This window comes from Chenopodium quinoa, unplaced genomic scaffold, assembly GCF_001683475.1.
Source record: "Chenopodium quinoa cultivar QQ74 unplaced genomic scaffold, ASM168347v1, whole genome shotgun sequence".
NCBI lineage: Eukaryota > Viridiplantae > Streptophyta > Magnoliopsida > Caryophyllales > Amaranthaceae > Chenopodium > Chenopodium quinoa.
This window is the reverse complement of record NW_018744537.1, coordinates 1,186,828-1,205,445: the sequence shown is the minus strand read 5'-3', so window position 1 is coordinate 1,205,445 and position 18,618 is coordinate 1,186,828. Positions and strand designations below refer to the sequence as shown.

General features: G+C 36.3%; 3 protein-coding genes across 3 annotated transcripts; all 3 read left to right on the top strand.

The window, feature by feature from the left end:
* The first annotated feature begins 1,878 nt into the window (after positions 1-1,878).
* LOC110698534 (proteasome assembly chaperone 2-like) lies at positions 1,879-6,885 on the top strand. The gene is made up of 7 exons (XM_021875979.1): positions 1,879-2,018; positions 2,200-2,365; positions 2,668-2,726; positions 3,291-3,409; positions 3,670-3,910; positions 4,175-4,298; positions 6,380-6,885. The coding sequence occupies exons 1-7, from the start codon at positions 1,959-1,961 to the stop codon at positions 6,457-6,459; spliced, it is 849 nt and encodes a 282-aa protein (XP_021731671.1). The 5' UTR covers positions 1,879-1,958; the 3' UTR covers positions 6,460-6,885.
* Positions 6,886-7,282: 397 nt separating this feature from the next.
* LOC110698533 (allene oxide synthase 3-like) lies at positions 7,283-9,646 on the top strand. Its single transcript, XM_021875978.1, has one exon. The coding sequence runs from the start codon at positions 7,355-7,357 to the stop codon at positions 8,810-8,812; it is 1,458 nt and encodes a 485-aa protein (XP_021731670.1). The 5' UTR covers positions 7,283-7,354; the 3' UTR covers positions 8,813-9,646.
* Positions 9,647-11,690: 2,044 nt separating this feature from the next.
* On the top strand, positions 11,691-12,297 carry LOC110698926 (allene oxide synthase 2-like). Its single transcript, XM_021876430.1, has 2 exons — positions 11,691-12,211; positions 12,258-12,297. The coding sequence occupies exons 1-2, from the start codon at positions 11,691-11,693 to the stop codon at positions 12,295-12,297; spliced, it is 561 nt and encodes a 186-aa protein (XP_021732122.1).
* Positions 12,298-18,618: the final 6,321 nt, after the last annotated feature.

Here is an 18,618-nt window from a genome sequence, read left to right as displayed (position 1 = left end):
ACAATCTTGACTAAGTACCACGTACCATCACCATGTTTTTTTTAGATAATTATCACAAGATATTATTTCGAGATATTTGTGTCCTCATAGAGACCAACTATATGTTGTACTGTACTTCCTCCCGTCCGTTTCAATTTACATATTACATATATATGTAAGGACTACGAACACTTTGAATTTGACACTACTATTTGTGATTATATGATTTCAGAGAAGAAACGTGAGATCATGTTAGATATACGTTTCATCAACATGTTTTTTCGAAATTTCAACTTTCTATATTTCATAAAATATATAATATAATAAGTAGAGATAACTAAAGCTTAAAATTATACATTGACAATTATAAAATGTAACCATTACATTAAAACGACGGAGGGAGTAACACGTACCTGATCATCTTGAAGTCAAGATTACAAGTTTGACTTTTAGACGTGCAGGCTTTGTCATGGATTATTATATAAACATCAACATAGCAGTTATAGTGGTGTACTCAGCGATCTGCCATTAAATGCCGCCAACAATTTCCAATATTGTCAACGAATCTTGGTAATTGTCACTATCATATCATATCTTCTTAATGTTATAAGCTCCGTATAAGTCATACTATATGCATGTGCAACTGTATTAGTTAGTTCGATGTACTAAATTTTCTTGTTCTTAGCTTGAAATTGCATGCTAAAAAAAGTATACATATATATTGCTTGATTAGAAAACTATGTTGAAGTTGTATTAATTTATTCTTTATTTAGATGCAGCGCATTCATAATGAACCTAAATTAGGTGAATCACCTATCTTTTAGAGATTTGATTTGATCAAACTATATGAACCATTAAATTGATACTTCTTTTGCACACTCATTGTACGATTGGCTTTGAGAGCAGCTATACGATGTTAGAGCTTGACTTGCACATGGAATAAACGATTAAAGATAACTCGAGAAAATTTGCAACAATATATATTTTTTAACTAGATGATTATTTTGTAATCCTCTCCGAATGTAATAATTAATGTAAAACACTAATAATATTGTATCAGAAATTTCATGTTTGCTTGGATGTTGGCCCTTTTTAGTATAACATTTAGTAAGGGCTAATTTAGGACATGAGTAAAATGAATAGACAATCCCTATTATCACACGTTAATTATTGGGATAGCCAGAAATAATATTAATTGGGCTCATTAGCACATGATTTAAATGAATAGACTATCCTTGTTTGGATTGCCACATGAGGCACGGGAAAGTAGCTAGGGTGAATGTGGATGTTGGTCTCTTTAATCCTTATTTCCATCCTTGCCTGAGACATACTTTCAAATGTGCAGATTGTGACTATCTAATTATGCTAATCACAAACCGTAATCGACATGGAAAACAAAATAAATAACAAAATGACTTGAGTATTCCGTGAGAAAATGAGAACCGAGTGAAAAATTGCAAATTTGTAATAGGCCTTTTAATGTCGTGTATGAAGAGACGTGATGACTTACAACTTTACAAGGTAATCTCAATATCATTCTTGAACACATGAGAGTCTCATATCACCCAGGGTAAACGATCCCTTGATTAGACCTTTCCTGTGCTCCTATGACGTTAAATATTAAAAATATAAATTTTGAAGATAAATCGAGATGAATCAACACAACAATATTTTCATAATTTATAGTAGTATATAATGGTCATACTAATGTACATTGATGGTAACAATTACGAGTTTATGACAAATGTTTAAATGGAACCCTAAAATTGTAGAATTATCTAATTACATGAATGATTGGCTAATTATTCCTATCTCATGCAAATTGGACTGGCCCACTTCTAAGAGGCCCAACATTGTAGCTCTAACTAAGGTTTACCTATTGCCCAAGAAATCAGGCCCAAATTCTTGTTCTTCTTGTTCCCCAAACTTTCTGAAAATTCTGTACTCTGCTAAGAGAGAGGAAGTAGAGAGATAAAATTATGGAGTTTGTACTAGAACATGGCAAGAAATCTCACTCCGAATGCTCCACTTTAATACTGGTAAGCTCAATTGAACTTTCCTATTCCATTTTTCACATTTATTTCTTGATTACTTCATCTATTTAATTAGTAGTTAGTATTAGGTTAACCAATTTTGCCGAATTTGAAATTGTTGATTTTCCCCAATTTCTTACGTTTATTATTTGTGTTTGTTGGTAATTTCTGGGTTGAATTGTATTAGCCAGCTTTATCAATAGGAAATGTGGGACAATTAGCAGTAGATTTGTTGATATCATCAACTGGTACTGAGAAAATCGGGTATTTGGATGATCCGAATATCTTTCCTTGCGTTGGTAATGACGCTTTTGGCCCTCTTCCTCATGGAGACCTTGCTCTCCCCCTTGAAGGTCTTTCTCTTTCTCTCTCCTCCTAAATTCTTGCATTTCTTTCATACAAAATAATTGTACTTCGTTTGTTTTATGGGTTTTGAATTGTTATGGATTTCTAATATTGACTCAATAAGTTAGAGTTGGGGTAAAGTTGCGTAAATCTAATACCGATACTATATCATGGGCAGGGCCGTTTCAATAAAATTAAGGGTAATGTTGAAATCCATGTTGTAGATGCTAGACTGTCTATGTGATGAAATTCTAGTTTGTTATACTCGATCGAATTTGGAACTTTCTAATGATGATATTCTTGTTTGCAGTGTATGATTCAGTTTCTTGTAACTTGACTTATGTCCAACAAAGATCTCCTGTAGTTAAGGTAAAAATATGAATCTTTTACATGTTATACCTTGATTCTGAATGTTATAGTGTGCTTGTGTTGTTAGGGAAGTGGTTGAGCTTCAATGTGATGATCTTAAAAGGTTCAAACATGTAATAATCTAATTAATTAGGCTGATTAGTATTTTAAAGGAAAATCAGTAAGTTTGATTAATTGTATACTGAGTGTGTGCAAGTGAAGTAGTTAATGCAAGAATCTTTATTCCGGTTATGTACAATAAATTAATGTCAGTAATATTCCAGCATTCATGGATTGGGGGAGGGGAGCTTGTTCTTGCTCTCAACCTTACTCATTCTTGCCCAACTTAGGGTCACCTGTCATTTTGTAATGTCGAAGGAATTAATTTTACAAGGTATCTTTGGCTTTCTATTTTCCAATTACTTTTGGGTGTCATGAGATCAAATAATTTCTACTTTCTACCAATACAGTCATCCTTGACTCCTACATTGGCAATTGTCTAATTTTGTGTAGGATTTCTTTGTGGTTGGTAATCTTATGTTCTTAAAGGAAATTTCTGTTATTCTGATAAATTTTGTCTTGTAGGGAATGATGGTTCAATTTGCCCAAAATTTGGCTGATTTTGCCATTGCTGCTGGAATGAAGCATGTTATTGTGCTTTCAAGCTTGGACTTTGGGCGGTGGAAAAAGGTCGATATGTCAAGGTACATTAGTCTTTCTTTTTAGGTCTTTAACTTGCAATCAAAGAGGATATATGCTCAGCTATCATGAATTGCAATCAAAATTCCAAACAACTTTCATCAACCATGTAGCTTTCTCTGCTTAGTTTTTTTAACAAGTGTCTGAAGCACTCTGAATAATTCTGAATAGTTCAGCTGGCCATTTTACCTTTTGTTATTGATATTAATTTTGTGGAATGCGGGAGGGGCAGCATTTAACTTGATTTATTGTGTTGATTCTTCAGTGGAATGCCTATACATTACCTCTCAAGCACCAATGCAGATGGAAGTGACAATGATTATGAAAAGCTTGGATGGAAACGACTGCAAGAGTACAGTCCCTCTCAAGGGCGATGGCAGTATCTTAGTACAGTTGCTGAAGGCAATATTGTTGAGGAAAGTTCTGTTCCTTTTAATGATGATCTAGAAAAAGATGAAGATTATTATGCCAGTTTGCCTTTTGCTGCACTATTTTCTTGCTTCAAGGTAAAGGTTATGCAAGACGTTTATATAGCAAGGCTAGCTTTTAGTGAACAGTTTTTTGTAGATGTTCGCAATTTGATGCTGCTCCATAGCTTATATCTATTGTGTGTTTTCCTTTGGAACTGTGTATTACACACAAAATCTGTGATGTTGCAAATATAAACTAGAATGTGCTTTTATTTTATAGGAGATACTAGAATATTTTCTTACTGTGCCGTGGAACCCAATTGTTACTGATCTACAAGTTGCCTCTTTTTATCTGGTCAGGCGAGAGGATTGAAAGTGACTTGCTTGCTCTGTTACTGTTCTGAAGGAGATAACATATGCGACTCCTTTAATCTTGCTGAGGCTGCATGCAAAATTTCAGGACTGCGCCTTAGTGATTGCCACGGTAAGATGCTTCACATTACTTTGTAGTAATTTCTTGATTGCTTTCTATGAAGTACCAGAGTAGTTAGCGATCATGTTTAGTGTTAGTGGTAAGCTACTAATGTCAAGTGGTAAGTTGGTAATTGGAGCATATGGCTTTTGTTCTTCCGGTACATCCTAATCCTTTCTACTCTGCCCTTTTTCATCTTAGTTTTGCATAGATACTTTGCATACTCCTAGATATTTTTTTTCTCTACGACCATTTCCAAGTGTTAGCGCCAATCAAATGTTCAGCTTAGAGAATTATCTCCTTTGGAGTGAGGAGCTGAAGCATTCATATCTAGTTGTAGATATTATCCTATCTTGACCAACTACTTTAACCGGCAAGCCCTATAGTCCTTCTCTTTCCTGAACTAAGATTGCATTTGGCTAGCTTTGTTATTGCACAATTCGACTAAGGTATATGCAAAGTCTGCTATTGTGTTGGTAATGAAATATCTATCCGCTGCTTTTTTTGTGTTGCGCAGCAGAAGACAGTTTAAAGTTGCAAATATTTTTGTAGGAAGCTGTATTTGTTCTGTTTAAGTTTGCCCCCTTCCGGTTGAGGATAGGAATGGAACTCTTTGTATCAGGTCCCTAGTTGAAGCTTTATATAATGTCAGAATAAAGTCTTGTTCCACATTACTTCTCACCTGAATTCTTCTGCCAAATTACTATCTCAGAATATGAACATAATTTTTTGTATTAGGTTCCTTGATGATGCTGGGATATAATGTCAGAATAAAGTTCTGTCCAGACCTCTCAGTTCTTTTTCTAATTCGTCGGCCAAATTACAAATCAAGAGTTCGACTGATACTTTAAACAAATGATAGCCATATGACTAAGATCTGTCACTAAGAGTGGCAAATGCTATACAGTCCCTTGTCTATCTGAGGTATTGAGAATTTGTGGGAAACTCACCTCATTCTACATTCTTCTATTCAAGAAAAGTGTGGTTAAGTTGTTGTTGGACATGCTCTGATTAATCCATCTTTGCTCTCTCTCCCCCGTCGCTGGTTTAGCCCTACATGACATTGCCGTTCACACATCACAGTTTTAGCAGTTGTTCACAGTACCTTGCTGTCGCTAATTTACACAAACTTTTTACTCTTCACATATCTTCTCTCTCTCTCTCTCTCTCTCTCTCTCTCTCTCTCTCTCTCTCTCTCTCTGAGTTACACATGGTGGTTCTGTTCAACTTAACTGTAGCTAAATCTGGCCATGGCTGTGTTGAACTGTTGAACATGGCACTTTTTTGGTTTTTCTTGCTGAGTGTGGCAGAACAGTGAAGGAATATTTATTGTGCTGCCGCTGCCCTCTCTGTCATTCACGCTTTCCTGTAATTTTTCCTATGGTACTAGCTGATGGACAGCCGATGGTGATGATGGTTAGATAAGTGCACATTTTTAGGTATCAATGATGATGAGTGTGACAGGCTAGTGGGTGGCAGCACTGGTAGAGCTGCCTATGTGGCTGTGTGATGCTGCTGGTGACATAGCAGTGGGTTTTGCTGATGTCGATGGTCTATGGCCTGGAAATCATGAATTTTGGTACTACTCAAGGAATTCTAATCCATGGAGTAGGGTCTGCATTTGGGGGAGAGTGGGGTTGGGTTATTAGTAACAGAACTGAAAGATAATTTATTCAATCAAAAGCGAAATAATAGACTGGGGTTTTCGTTGAGTTTTCATTCCTCTGAACAACAAGAACTGAATGCCTTTGTGATATGTACATCTATGTACTTCTCTGATTCTCTATCAAATGTTAACACCATGACATCAATGTAATATTCACCTTGACTATTAGAACTTGTAACATATCCACTTGCACTATCTTTCAAAAAAACCACTAATATTAGTAACTCATTATTACTACTATGTACTATCCATATGTGGTAAAATGTTGCTGCCAGTGGTTCAAAACCAATCTCTTTGCTACTTCTGACCAGTTAAGATTATGATTCATTTTGGCCTGCCCAATGCTGCTACTCAATGTGGCTTGGAGTCTTTGTCGAACCACGTGCTTATTGATTTGTAAACCTTATTCTCTTTTTGTTGTATACAGCGGGTGAAGATAGAGAGTGGATCACCCCACTTTCATGGAAGAGCGTGTATGGACCACCTCCAGACATGGAGATGTTCTAGGCTGATTGAAGTTGGAAAGCGTAGCCCTCCTTGGACATCTGAGAAGGTATACTACCTTACGGCCTTCGAAACAAGTTTCTCACAAGTCGTAGCGAAATACATGTTGAACCCTATGTTCATTAGTTTGCAAATCCAAGTACAAGAAAACATGATCCAGCTGCAAAGGAGTTGAATTTACAACAAAGCTTCTGTGGCTGAGGTTGTTTCGTTAGGTACTCTTCCTTAATCACCATGTGAATTGGAATTGTATGGTACAGTCCTTATATACAGTTTACAGTTCTGCCTCTGTTCTATTATGTATCGGTTTTGATTGTTAACATAGTAGGCATATTTCTTTGTTATTTTTTGAAACCCGGCATAGTTCTTTGTTTCTTGTTAATCCATTAGTTTACCTTCTGGGTTGCAGAGTTGCTTTCGTTTGGTTTATTCAGGTTTCTTTTATGCTTTGCTTAGAGTCCTGATCATGCATTGTTTGTGGCATTATGTGAATACTGGACTTAATATTAACAAACAATAGCAATGGTTGCGGAGACTAATAAAATAACATTGTTGGGGTAATGCAGCATTGTGTATAAGGTCCTTGAATTAAAATAAAAAGAGTGGAAAAGTAAAAAAACAATATATAAATGTCAAATAAATTCTTCAAATAGAGGACTTTCTTTTTTTATGTTGACTTATCTTTTTTTAATATTGACCCTACTGTCAATAATACCAACTTGTTCTTACTTCTTAGTACATGCAACCCACAATTCAATCAAGGCCTTAATCACTAGTTCAGAACGTTCTGTGTTAAAAAAGTTATGCGTAATTTAATATGTGTACGGTCATCCCTAACATATGCTATATAATAGATGTGCAAATGCTACCATTGTATTAACTTGCCCCTTCTCTAACAATGTCATCTCCATCTGTCTCCTCTTCTCTCCTCTCATCATCACCATCTTCGGATCTTCCTCTATGTGAGATCCCTGGAAGTTATGGTCTGCCCTTCTTTGGAGCCATCAAAGATCGGTGGGACTTTTTTTACCTCCAAGGCCGAGATCAGTTTTTCAGGTCTCGCATGGAGAATTACAAGTCCACAATTTTTCGAGCTAACATGCCTCCTGGTCCTTGGATATCCTCTGACCCACAGGTCATTGTTCTTCTGGATGCCAACAGCTTTTTAGTTCTCTTTGATAATTCCAAGGTTGAAAAACGAGATGTTTTTACTGGAACTTACATGCCTTCTACCTCCTACACCGGGGGTTATCGTGTATGCCCCTATTTGGATCCAAGTGAGCCTGATCATGGATCTCTCAAGGCCCTGTTGTTCTCTTTCCTTGCCTCTAAGCATGAAGAGTTCATCCCACTCTTTCAGAGCTGTATGAAAGGCCTGTTCTATGGTCTTGAGGATCAGCTGAGAGATACAGGCCGGGCCAAGTTTGAGCAGCTCAATGATGTACTATCTCTTGAGTTTGTTTTCAGGCTGTTTTGTGATGGCAAGAGCCCTTCAGACACCAAATTAGAGTCCAATGGCCCTTTTATGCTCAAGAAGTGGCTACTTGGCCAAATAGCACCTCTGGGTTCATTAGGATTACCCAAGTTATTATTTCCAATCGATGATTTTATAATGCATTCAGTTAGACTACCTTTTCTCTTGGTGAAAGGTGATTATAGAAAGCTGTATGATGCATTTTACTCCTCAGCGATATCATTCTTGAACAAAGCAGAAAGTTTTGGTTTAAGTAGAGAGGAGGCATGCCATAACTTAGTTTTCGTAGCTGGATTTAATTCATTTGGTGGGTTTACAATATGGTTTCCATCATTGATGAAATGGGTTGCATCTGCTGGGGAGAGCCTGCATCGTGAGCTGGCTGAGGAGATCAGAACCACTGTGAAGTCTGAGGGTGGGGTCACTCTGAATGCCATCAACAAGATGGCCTTGACCAAGTCAGTGGTTTACGAGGCTCTCAGGATTGAACCTCCTGTACCATACCAGTATGGGCGGGCTAAGGATGATTTAGTGGTTCAAAGCCATGACGCTTCATTTAAGATCAAGAAAGGGGAAATGATCTTTGGGTTCCAGCCGTTTGCTACAAAAGATCCAAAGATCTTTGATGATCCTGAGAAGTTTTTAGGGAAGAGATTCCTAGGGGAAAAAGGAGAAAGGCTGCTGAAGTACGTGATATGGTCAAATGGAAGAGGGATTGATGATCCGACAGTAGATGATAAGCAGTGTGCCGGTAAGAATCTGGTGGAGCTTTTGTCTAAAGTTTTCCTGGTGGAATTCTTCTTGCAGTATGATACATTTTCTGTTGATGATTCTAAAACCATTCTGACTTTCTTGTCCTTGAAGAAAGCCACCAGCCATTGATAATCGAGAAAAACAATAATGAAATCCTATAATCATTTTACTTTTTCAATCATTTTTTTGTGTCTGTTTTTGTTTTTGCTTTTGCTTTTTTTTATTTGAAGTTATGCATGGATTAGTTTACTACTTTTTTTTTTTCTTTTTTTTTTTTTGCATAAAAAAGTCTATGAATTTGCTAGCAGAGCAAGTAAATAATCATGAAATGCAATTGTGCTTTTTTTTCAAATAGGTTATCTTACATGTTTCCGAAATTCCGAGGGCTGCTAAGTTTGTAATGTTGATTTGCTTATGAATAATTATTAATAGAGCTTTAATTTGTTAGTTAATAATCCCTCTCTTAACTGACACAGTCAAATTTTGCACACATGTCTATAATACAATAATTTAACCTTATTTACGCAAGTAAATATTAATGAAAATTTAAAAATAAAAATAAATAAATAAATAAATAAACTACTAGAAAAAAGGTCATTTCCATATTTAAGGAATTCTTTTGTTTTCTATCATAACCTAAGTGTTATTATAAATACTCCTAGGTTATTTCCTAGCCGTTATAATCATTAATTGAGTAATTATTCAGAAATTCGAGAGTCTTTTATGCATTTCTCATATATGAGTTATGAGAGATAAAATATTAAAAATTCGATAGACAATCAATCTGTTTTCTGTGACTGATCTAAAATCTATTTAGAATATGTAATTTGTATTACCCAAGATCAGTAAAACTATACTCTAACCTGCCCTGGATGTAGCCAACACATTGTTGGTGAACCATGTAATTTGTGTCTGTTTTTGTTGTTAATTTTACATTCAATACTTGTTATTTCTTGCATCCGTTATAACATAGGTGTTGCACAAAATTTTAAGAAAATTATAGGGTGGGGGATCAAAAGGTAAATTTCATAGTATAAAGTATTGTAAGTGGGAATATATTTAATCGTTATTATGAGAGAAAAATAATGAAAAAAATAATTAAAAAAAACAGTATAAGTGGAGATGATAGGAGATAGACAATAAGAAAATAGTAGTGTGTCCTTACTTTTTTTTTGAAGGCAATAGTAGTGGGTCCTTACTAAATAAAGTACTGTTGCAATTATTATAAAACAGGTGAAAAAAAAGTGTTGCTATTAATACAAAACGGAGGAGGGAGTAATATATTGAAAATTCTAATGTAGTGTTATGACTTTTGACCATCACAATTTTTTTAAAATGGATGGCTGAGTTTATTTGTTTTTGATTTATTTTTAATTAGTAATTTTAATTAAAAAAATCATTTTTTTAATTATTATATATTTTCAAAAATATTAAAAAATAATTTCGGGAAGATAAAAATATATTTAAAATTATTTAAAAAATAATTTTTAATTAAAATTACTTAAAAATAAATCAAGAAACAAAAAATCTCAACCGTCCATTTTAAAAAATTGTGATAGTCAAAAGAATCATCTGTAATATGTATATAATGCATGTTCGCGTGGGTTTAAAACTTAAAATAGAAGACTTAAGAAGCAATTAGTCTTCACCTCTTCCATTTTCATAATCATACAAATTAAGAACCCTTTAATTGCATCAGAACATACAGTCATATGGATGAAATGGGTAGGCACGCACAGCCACACGTACGTGGTGATAACATTTATTAGAAAAAAAAGAAGCTGATCATAGAAAGCAGAAAACGATACGGCCGGAGTAATTCTAATTTGGGTGTACAAAACATGTGAATGACTTGGTACCAAGATTTATCATAAAATTAACCTTTGCATACTGGAGTGTTAATGGTCCAATTTTTTTTTTTTTTTTTTTAAACACAGAAATTGCTCGGTTAAAATATAGGGTCTTTTTGGCTCTTTATGGATATAATTTGAAGTAAAAATTGGTAATAAAGGACTATGTACACCTCGGTTTGTGAGCAAGCAATGCCTTAATTTTGCATTATATTTTTGAGTCGCGAAATTTTCTCGATTAATGTTATATAGGGGAATTTTGAGCCCTTAACAATCAAATTTGAAGTTAAAGTTGGCAAAAAACCGAGCAATTTCAATTCAATTGTGCTAGGAATTGCCTTGATTAGTCTATACTTCATTTTCTAAGCCGCGTGAATTTTCAAGTCAAAAGTGAAAAAAAAATATAATAATTTTTCGCGTCTTGGAAAAAAAGTACACAAATAAAGGCAATTACCAAACACGCAAATTATAGTGTGTATATATATATATGCTATGTTACATGGACTTGGGTACCCATGTGCGACACGGGTATAGCGTCCAACTCGGCTATTTTGTGAAAAAAAATCAATTGTTTTGAACCAAAAGTGAAGTTTTTAAGTGTCATACCCATGTCTGAGTGTCGAGAGTCCGACATGGCTACTTGAGGTGAAATGAAGAGTCCATGTAACATAGTATATATGACTCAGAACTCTACGACTCAGATCTCAGAAGATCCCAGCTGTGAAGGAGTTGAATTGACAACAAAATACAAAGCTTTTGCGGCTGAGGTTGTTTCTTTAGGTACTCTTCCTATATCACCATTGAACTGGAATTGTATGGTACAGTATTAGTCCTTAATTACTGTTCTGCCTCTGTTCTATTATGTATTCCTTTTGATTTCATTTGGTTTATTTAGGTTTCTATTATGCTTTGCTTATATAATCCTGATCATGCATTGGTTGTGGCATTTTGTGAATATGGGACTTCAACATGGTTGTAGCATTATATGACTTTAACCCCCTGAAAAGTACTGAAGCGGTTAGAAACATTTTCAATAATGCGTGGTAAACATAGTATTATGGTAATTACTCAATACTCATTAGTCATTACCAATGTATGCTATATAATAGATGTGCTAATCCTACGTACCATTGTATTAAATTACCCCATCCCTCACAATGTCATCTTCATTTGTCTCTTCTGTGCTCTCCTCATCACCATCCTCGGATCTTCCTCGATGTAAGATCCCTGGAAATCACGGTCTGCCCTTCTTTGGAGCCATTAAAGATCGGTGGGACTTTTTTTACCTCCAAGGACGAGACCAATTTTTCAGGTCTCGCATGGAGAATTACAAGTCCACAGTTTTTCGAACAAACATGCCTCCTGGTCCTTGGATATCCCCTGATCCATGCGTTATTGTTCTTCTGGATGCCAAAAGCTTTTTAGTTCTCTTTGATAGTTCCAAGGTTGAAAAACGTAATCTTTTTACTGGAACTTACATGTCGTCCACCTCCTACACTGGGGGTTATCGTGTATGCTCCTATTTGGACCCAAGTGAGCCCGAGCATGGGTCTCTTAAGGCCCTGCTGCTCTCTTTCCTTGCCTCTAAGCATGAGGAGTTCATCCCTCTCTTTCAGAGCTGTATGAAAGGCCTGTTCTCTGGTCTTGAGGATCAGCTGAGAGACACAGGCCGGGCCGGGTTTGAGCAGCTCAATGATGTACTATCTCTTGAATTTGTTTTCAAGATGTTTTGTGATGGCAAGAGCCCTTCAGACACCAAATTAAAGTCCAGTGGGCCGACCATGCTCAAGAAGTGGCTACTTGGCCATATGCACTATTTGAGTAGAAGCTTAGGCGGGGTTGAGATCCTGCATCTCGCAGGCGGCGATATACCCGAGTATGTTCACCCAGGAATTAGGGGTGAGTTGCCAGACGCCTAGGCCATATCCCCTAAGTATGGCCTTTATTGTGTTGTGCAGAGGGAAGCGGAGCCCGGCCAGGAAGGCTGCCTCATAGCACCCAAACCAGCTGTCTGCATTGGGTTGGTCATCCTCCCATACAACCGTTCCAAACTCTGCCTGTATTGACAGTTTATAACCCCCTCCTAGCGGCCGCTTGGTGACAAAGTCCGTCAGGGAGGACCGCATAAGGGCCCTATCCTTAGTAGACACGGCAATCATGAGAGGGTCGTTTCTACTTTGCCAAGTAGGCCTCTCCGCCTCCTCGCTATCTTCAGACGAGGTCAGGTAGCTAGTGCTACTGCTTTCAATGCGACCGGCATCAGAGCCGGATGGGGAGTTGGGATCCTCGTTGACGGATCCTGGCAGCTCAGCCTCCTGAGCAGGGGAAGTCCCCTCGTTGTAGGAGCCTAAAATGCTATCGCTTGGGGTGTCGGGGATGCCCCCGGGTGAGTCTCTAGCCACCTCGTCCGGGGCTCGTGTCTCAGGCGACAACTCGTCTGAGTTCCCGCCTCTATAATTAGGGTCCATAGCTGTACCCCTAATCCTGGCCATCGTGTCCTGCACAAACACGGAGTCGGTCGATATAGACGTTGAAAAAGAGAAATTTCAAAGATCAGAGGCGGCAGATCCAGTTCTAGACTCAGCCGTACTAATTGACCGGCTGAGTTCACAACTATGTTCCGGGTATGGGTATAAAGGGTCCATCTACTTATGGGACTAATAAATAAAAGCACAAGTAAAAGACGCAAACGGAAATTCATGGAAAAGCTAGAGGGAATAGAGACGGTACCTAAAGAAAGGGAGAATTTGTTGAAACCTCAAGAAATTTCTTGGGGATGCTTGCGAAGACACAGACGGTCTGAAAACCGGCTGAGTTCCCTTGAGTACCCTCACGAAAATCCTTTGCTAGCTCGCAATAATGCAGGCGGTCTGAAAACCGGCTGCTCTCAACTATCAAATTTCCGTCTGCTCTCAACTCTTAAATGCCGGATGCTCTCAAATTCAAGAAATTTCGCGAAGTTTGTAAATGAGAGCTCGAGGGCGCCTTCTCTTATTTATAGGATTTGTCCCAGAAGGCGAAGAGTCACGACCCTTCCCCTTCTGCTTTTCCCTCCTCTTCCTTCAGTTAGAATCTGAAGAGATTTCAAAAAAAAAAAAAACGTCAGCACTCTTCACAGGCGCCACGTGGCACCTTGCCACGTCAGCACCTGTGAGGGGCAAATGTTTGGGGTAAAAAATACCTCAGACACGTGGCCCAATGGCCAAGTGACACGTGGCACCCAGCCATTGGTCAGCAGGGCTCCAATCCCGTGCTGACACGTGTCCAATGAACCCTAAATAGGGAACAAAGACTCCCCACTATAAATAGTGGAAGGACCCTCATTAATGGGGCATTCATAAATACACACACCAATCCCGAGCAATATTAATTGCAGAATTCTCCCATTACGTGAGAAGTAATTTCACTATTAACGCACACTTTTCCTCCTGTACGTTACTGACTTGATCGTCGGAGGCGGAGCTCCAACCAACCGGAGACTTCGTGATTTTGCAGGTACAAGCGGTGAAGGGCATTCTCAAAATTGTAACTCTCCCGTAGGACACATCAAAAAACCCCAAACAGAAACTGTACACGACTTGGCTCAAACATGACCATATTGAGAGTAGGGTCTGGATAGTTAAACGTAGAGTCTCTACCTTTAAATATTCCTACTCTCAACACGTAAGGCTCTACATTTGACTATACAGGCCTTACTCTCAACATGTATGTGAGGCTCTACATTTGACTATACAGTCCCTACTCTCAACATGTGAGACTCTACCTTTTTTAAAACTTTATTCACTTTAGATATCATTTCAAACTAAAAAAGCTCTATCTTTAGACACTACATTTTACTTGCGCTCTACGTTTTAACTATTCAGACCCTACTTTCAATATGAAAGACTCTACCTTTAACAATATAGACCCTACTCTCAAAACGTGAATCTACCTTTATAATATTCAGACCCTAATATCAATAAGTGAGAATCTACCTTTAACAATTCAAACCCTACTCCCAATTTGTGAGGCTCTACCTTTAACTATTCAAACCAGACGGTATCCGGATGTGTCTGAAACAATGGAGTTGTTTGAATGCAAAGCAGCCGGTGTCTGAGCTTTTTCTCTCAAGAAGTTTTTGAAAAATTTGTAAAGTGTTGAAATAAGAGGAGGAAGCCTCCCATTTATAGGGAGGGGCAGAAGGCGAACCATCACCACCCCCTCCAATTCAAATTCGAAATTCGATTAAAAAAAATGGAGGGAAGGAGACGAACCGTCACCTTCCCAGGATGTGACACTTGTAAGGGGCAAATGTTTGGGGTAAAAATACTTATGCCACGTGGCCCAATGGCAATCTGACACGTGTCAGCCTCAGAGAGACCCAATGGGATCTAATCCTCTGCTGACACGTGGCACCGTAACCCTAATAGGGGAACTGATCCCTTTCCACTATAAATAGAGGAAAGACCTCATTTATTGCACATTCAGAAATACTCATAAATACAAACACTAAACCCGAACAATATTAATTAAAAATCCATTAACTTTACGTTCTAACTTGATCGTCGGAGACGGAACTCCACCTAATTAGAGTTTCGTGGTTTTGCAGGTACAGACGGTCGGCACGCATTCCTGGAATTGTAACTCTCCCGAGTGACTCCAAAAACCCCAAAACAGTTTCCAATCGTGCAATTACTCCTAGTAATCTTAGAAAATTCTTAGATGCACCCTGCTCTGGGTGGTTGAGTTATACCAAGTGTATTATTTTTGCTCATTTAATATTTTTTGTTTGTTATTTTTTTTTTTTTTTTTTTTTTTTGGAAATTATCATATTAATATTAACAGAAAATAAATTTGGGTGCACCTAGCTTTAAATGTAAAGTGTATAATAGAGGTTCCAATTAATTTCGCGCCGTTAGGATCATCTAACTGTATAATAAAGGTTCAATCATTCCGCGTTGGCTAACCAGTTGTTGTCCAGCCATAACCTCTCCTTCCTACTCCGTAGAACATGTTGAATTTTTACAACGTTGAAGCGAAGGGGGGGGGGGTTTAGGGCTAAATAATTTACAAAGGAAGAAATGCAACGAATCAACAAGGTGCAAGTCGATCATGCTCTAGGTCCTCCAAATTAAAGTTTGTGACATTATCATTAAATTAACCATCAACTTAAAACATCGACTAGAAGGTGAAAAATGTTACGACAAAATTGAACAAAATCTGTCACAACTCAAGCGGAACAGATATTCTCCATTAGATAACATCTAATGGTACAAGGACCACTTGCGGATTAACTCAACCAAAATTGCATATCAAAACCCTTGAAGGTGGAGAGGAAGGACAAGGGAAAGTCCCACCTCGACAGGTCTAGCTTCGACATACTTCGTATTACAAATTCTTATATGACTAGCTAGAGAACCATTTCGTTAATAATTATTCATAAGCAAATCAAAATTACAAACTTAGTAGACCTCGGAAACATAATATTTGATAAAAGCAAATTACATTTCATGATTATTTACTTGCTCTGCTAGCAAATTCATAGACTTTTTTATGCAAAATGTAGTAAACTAATCCGTGCATAACTTCAAATAAAAAAGTAAAACAAAACCAAACAAAAAAATGATTTCAAGGGTTCTAACCCAAAAATTATTTTAATCATCATTATCACTCAAGGTTTTCGGTACGCGTTTTCAGTTTTTTTCCTACCACTTTCATCATTCTTTCATACAGTGGTAATATTGATTTGTGAGATTGATGGAAGATTTGCTCTAAAAGATTGACGGAAGTAATGAATTGCACTATGACGATATTTTCAAGACCTTAAATTTTGGGGGCTCTAAGCTACCTACCGGATGCAATTTCCGGGCTTCTAAGCTACTTATCGGATGATGTTTCCTGGGCTCTAAGCTACCCACCGGTTGGTGTTACCGGTAGTAACGGCAAATACCTTTGTCAATTTTCGAGCAATAACATATGTAGTAGCAAAAGGTAATGAATTACAGTAATTAAATGGCATTTTTTTCCGAACTAGACATGTATATAGAAATTAAGCAACCTAATTATGAAACAATAACTACATTTTGTTAAATTAATCGATCAAGCAACCAAACATGTTTAAGAGACGAACTCAATGTAGAAGTGGTTTGGAGGATTGCATTAGGGGAAGAGTGAAGCATCAATTAGTGAAACAGGAATTGATTTAGAATAGGATATTTTGTCTTTTTATTTACATATTTTTAATCTTTTTCTGCATTTATGTTGTACTGCATTAAGTACTCGTGTTTGTTTTATTTTATTTTATTTTTTGTTGTTAATTCTCATTTAATGGCAAATATTTCTCTCTTCCATGCTCATGCACCATAATTTATCAACAAATAATAACCCAAAAAAAAAAGTGAGTTCAAACACAATTCTCAAAAAGTGAATGGAAAGAGAAATTCTTATGATTTAATGTCTCAAAAGTTAATATTGACATTAATAAGTTGTAATTTAAGAAGTTGGGAGCAAATTTATTTGTATAAAATTGAAATCGATGTACGTAATGTTATTATACTTGATTTTTGTTTATTTCATGCAAATTTATAAATAGATATCTTTGTTATTATTAACTTGATATTTTTTTATTACACTTAAATTATTTCTAATGAACTGAAAGTACTTTTACCTTATTTTTACCGATTTTTTATTTTTATTAAAATATATTATAAATGGAACTCATTTTAAAGAACTTTTTAAAAGAATTTTATGATAGAAATAAAACTGAGGTATAAGATATTTATTATTATTGATTTCGTATATATGAAATATTAAAAGTATATCGATAATAAAACACTATACAACAATTTTATTTTAAAAAAATCTATCCAAAATTCGCTTACTTAGGATTATATGTGTCACAATAAAATCTATTTGTCGCCTACGTGGCTCGTCACTTGGCGAAAAACTGATATGTCAACCGGCTTTATATATTAGTGATATAATATGATTAACTGACATAAATAGTGATGCATTTAATAAAAAACGGAGGAAGTATTTCTTTATACGGGTAAAAATTTGGTTAGTCAGGCACTCAAGCGTATAATGTTGGTGGTGCCTTGGCATTACAAACTCCAAAGTTTTCTCTCTCGTATACTCCCAGCTTATTGCTCTTCTTGTTCCCCAAATTTCTTGAAAAAAACTATGGAGTTTGTAGAAGAAGAAGGCAAGAAATCTCACTCTCACTGCTCCACTTTAATACTGGTAAGCTCAATTAAACTTAATTACTCTACATTTTTCTTGATTATTTGGTCATTTTAATTAGTACTCCGTAGTAGTAGGTTAACCAATTATGCTAAATTTGATTTCGTTTCTTTTGGTGATTTCTGGGTTGAATTGTATTGCCCAGCTTTATCAATAGTAATTGTGAGACAATTAGAAGTAGATTTGTTGATATCATCAACTGGTACATAGAAATCGGGTATTTGAATAATCCGAATATCCCTCCTTGCGTTGGTAATGGGTTTAAATTGTTATTATTGAATTAGCAAAAATTAGGCCCTTTTAGAAGTTTTATGGTAATGTTGTAATCGATGTTATAGATACTAGAATGTCAATGTGATGATATACTAGCTTGTTTAAACAAAATGAACTGAATGCCCTCGTAATATATACTTCCTCCTCTGACTCTGTATTAGATATACTACCATAATCATAAATCCTAAAGATATATTCTCTAAATAATATCTTAACATCAATAAATCTAAATATATTATCTCCTAATGATATCTACGGAAAATATATCACACATATATTTTCCGATATCTTATATCTCTAACATCCTCTGACTCTGTATTAGCTCCATCACATTAATGATCAATGTATGGTTCACCTTGACTATTAGAACCTAAAACATATCTACTTGCTGTATTTTTCTAAAATAAACCACTAATATTCGTAACTCATTATTACCACTATCCATATGTGGTAAAAATTTAGCTGCAAGTGTTTCAAAACTGATCTTGTTGCTACTTTTGACCGGTAAAGATTATGACTTATCGAACCACGTGCTCAATGTTTTGTAAACCTTACTCTCTATTTGTTGTATACAACTGGTGAAGATAGCGG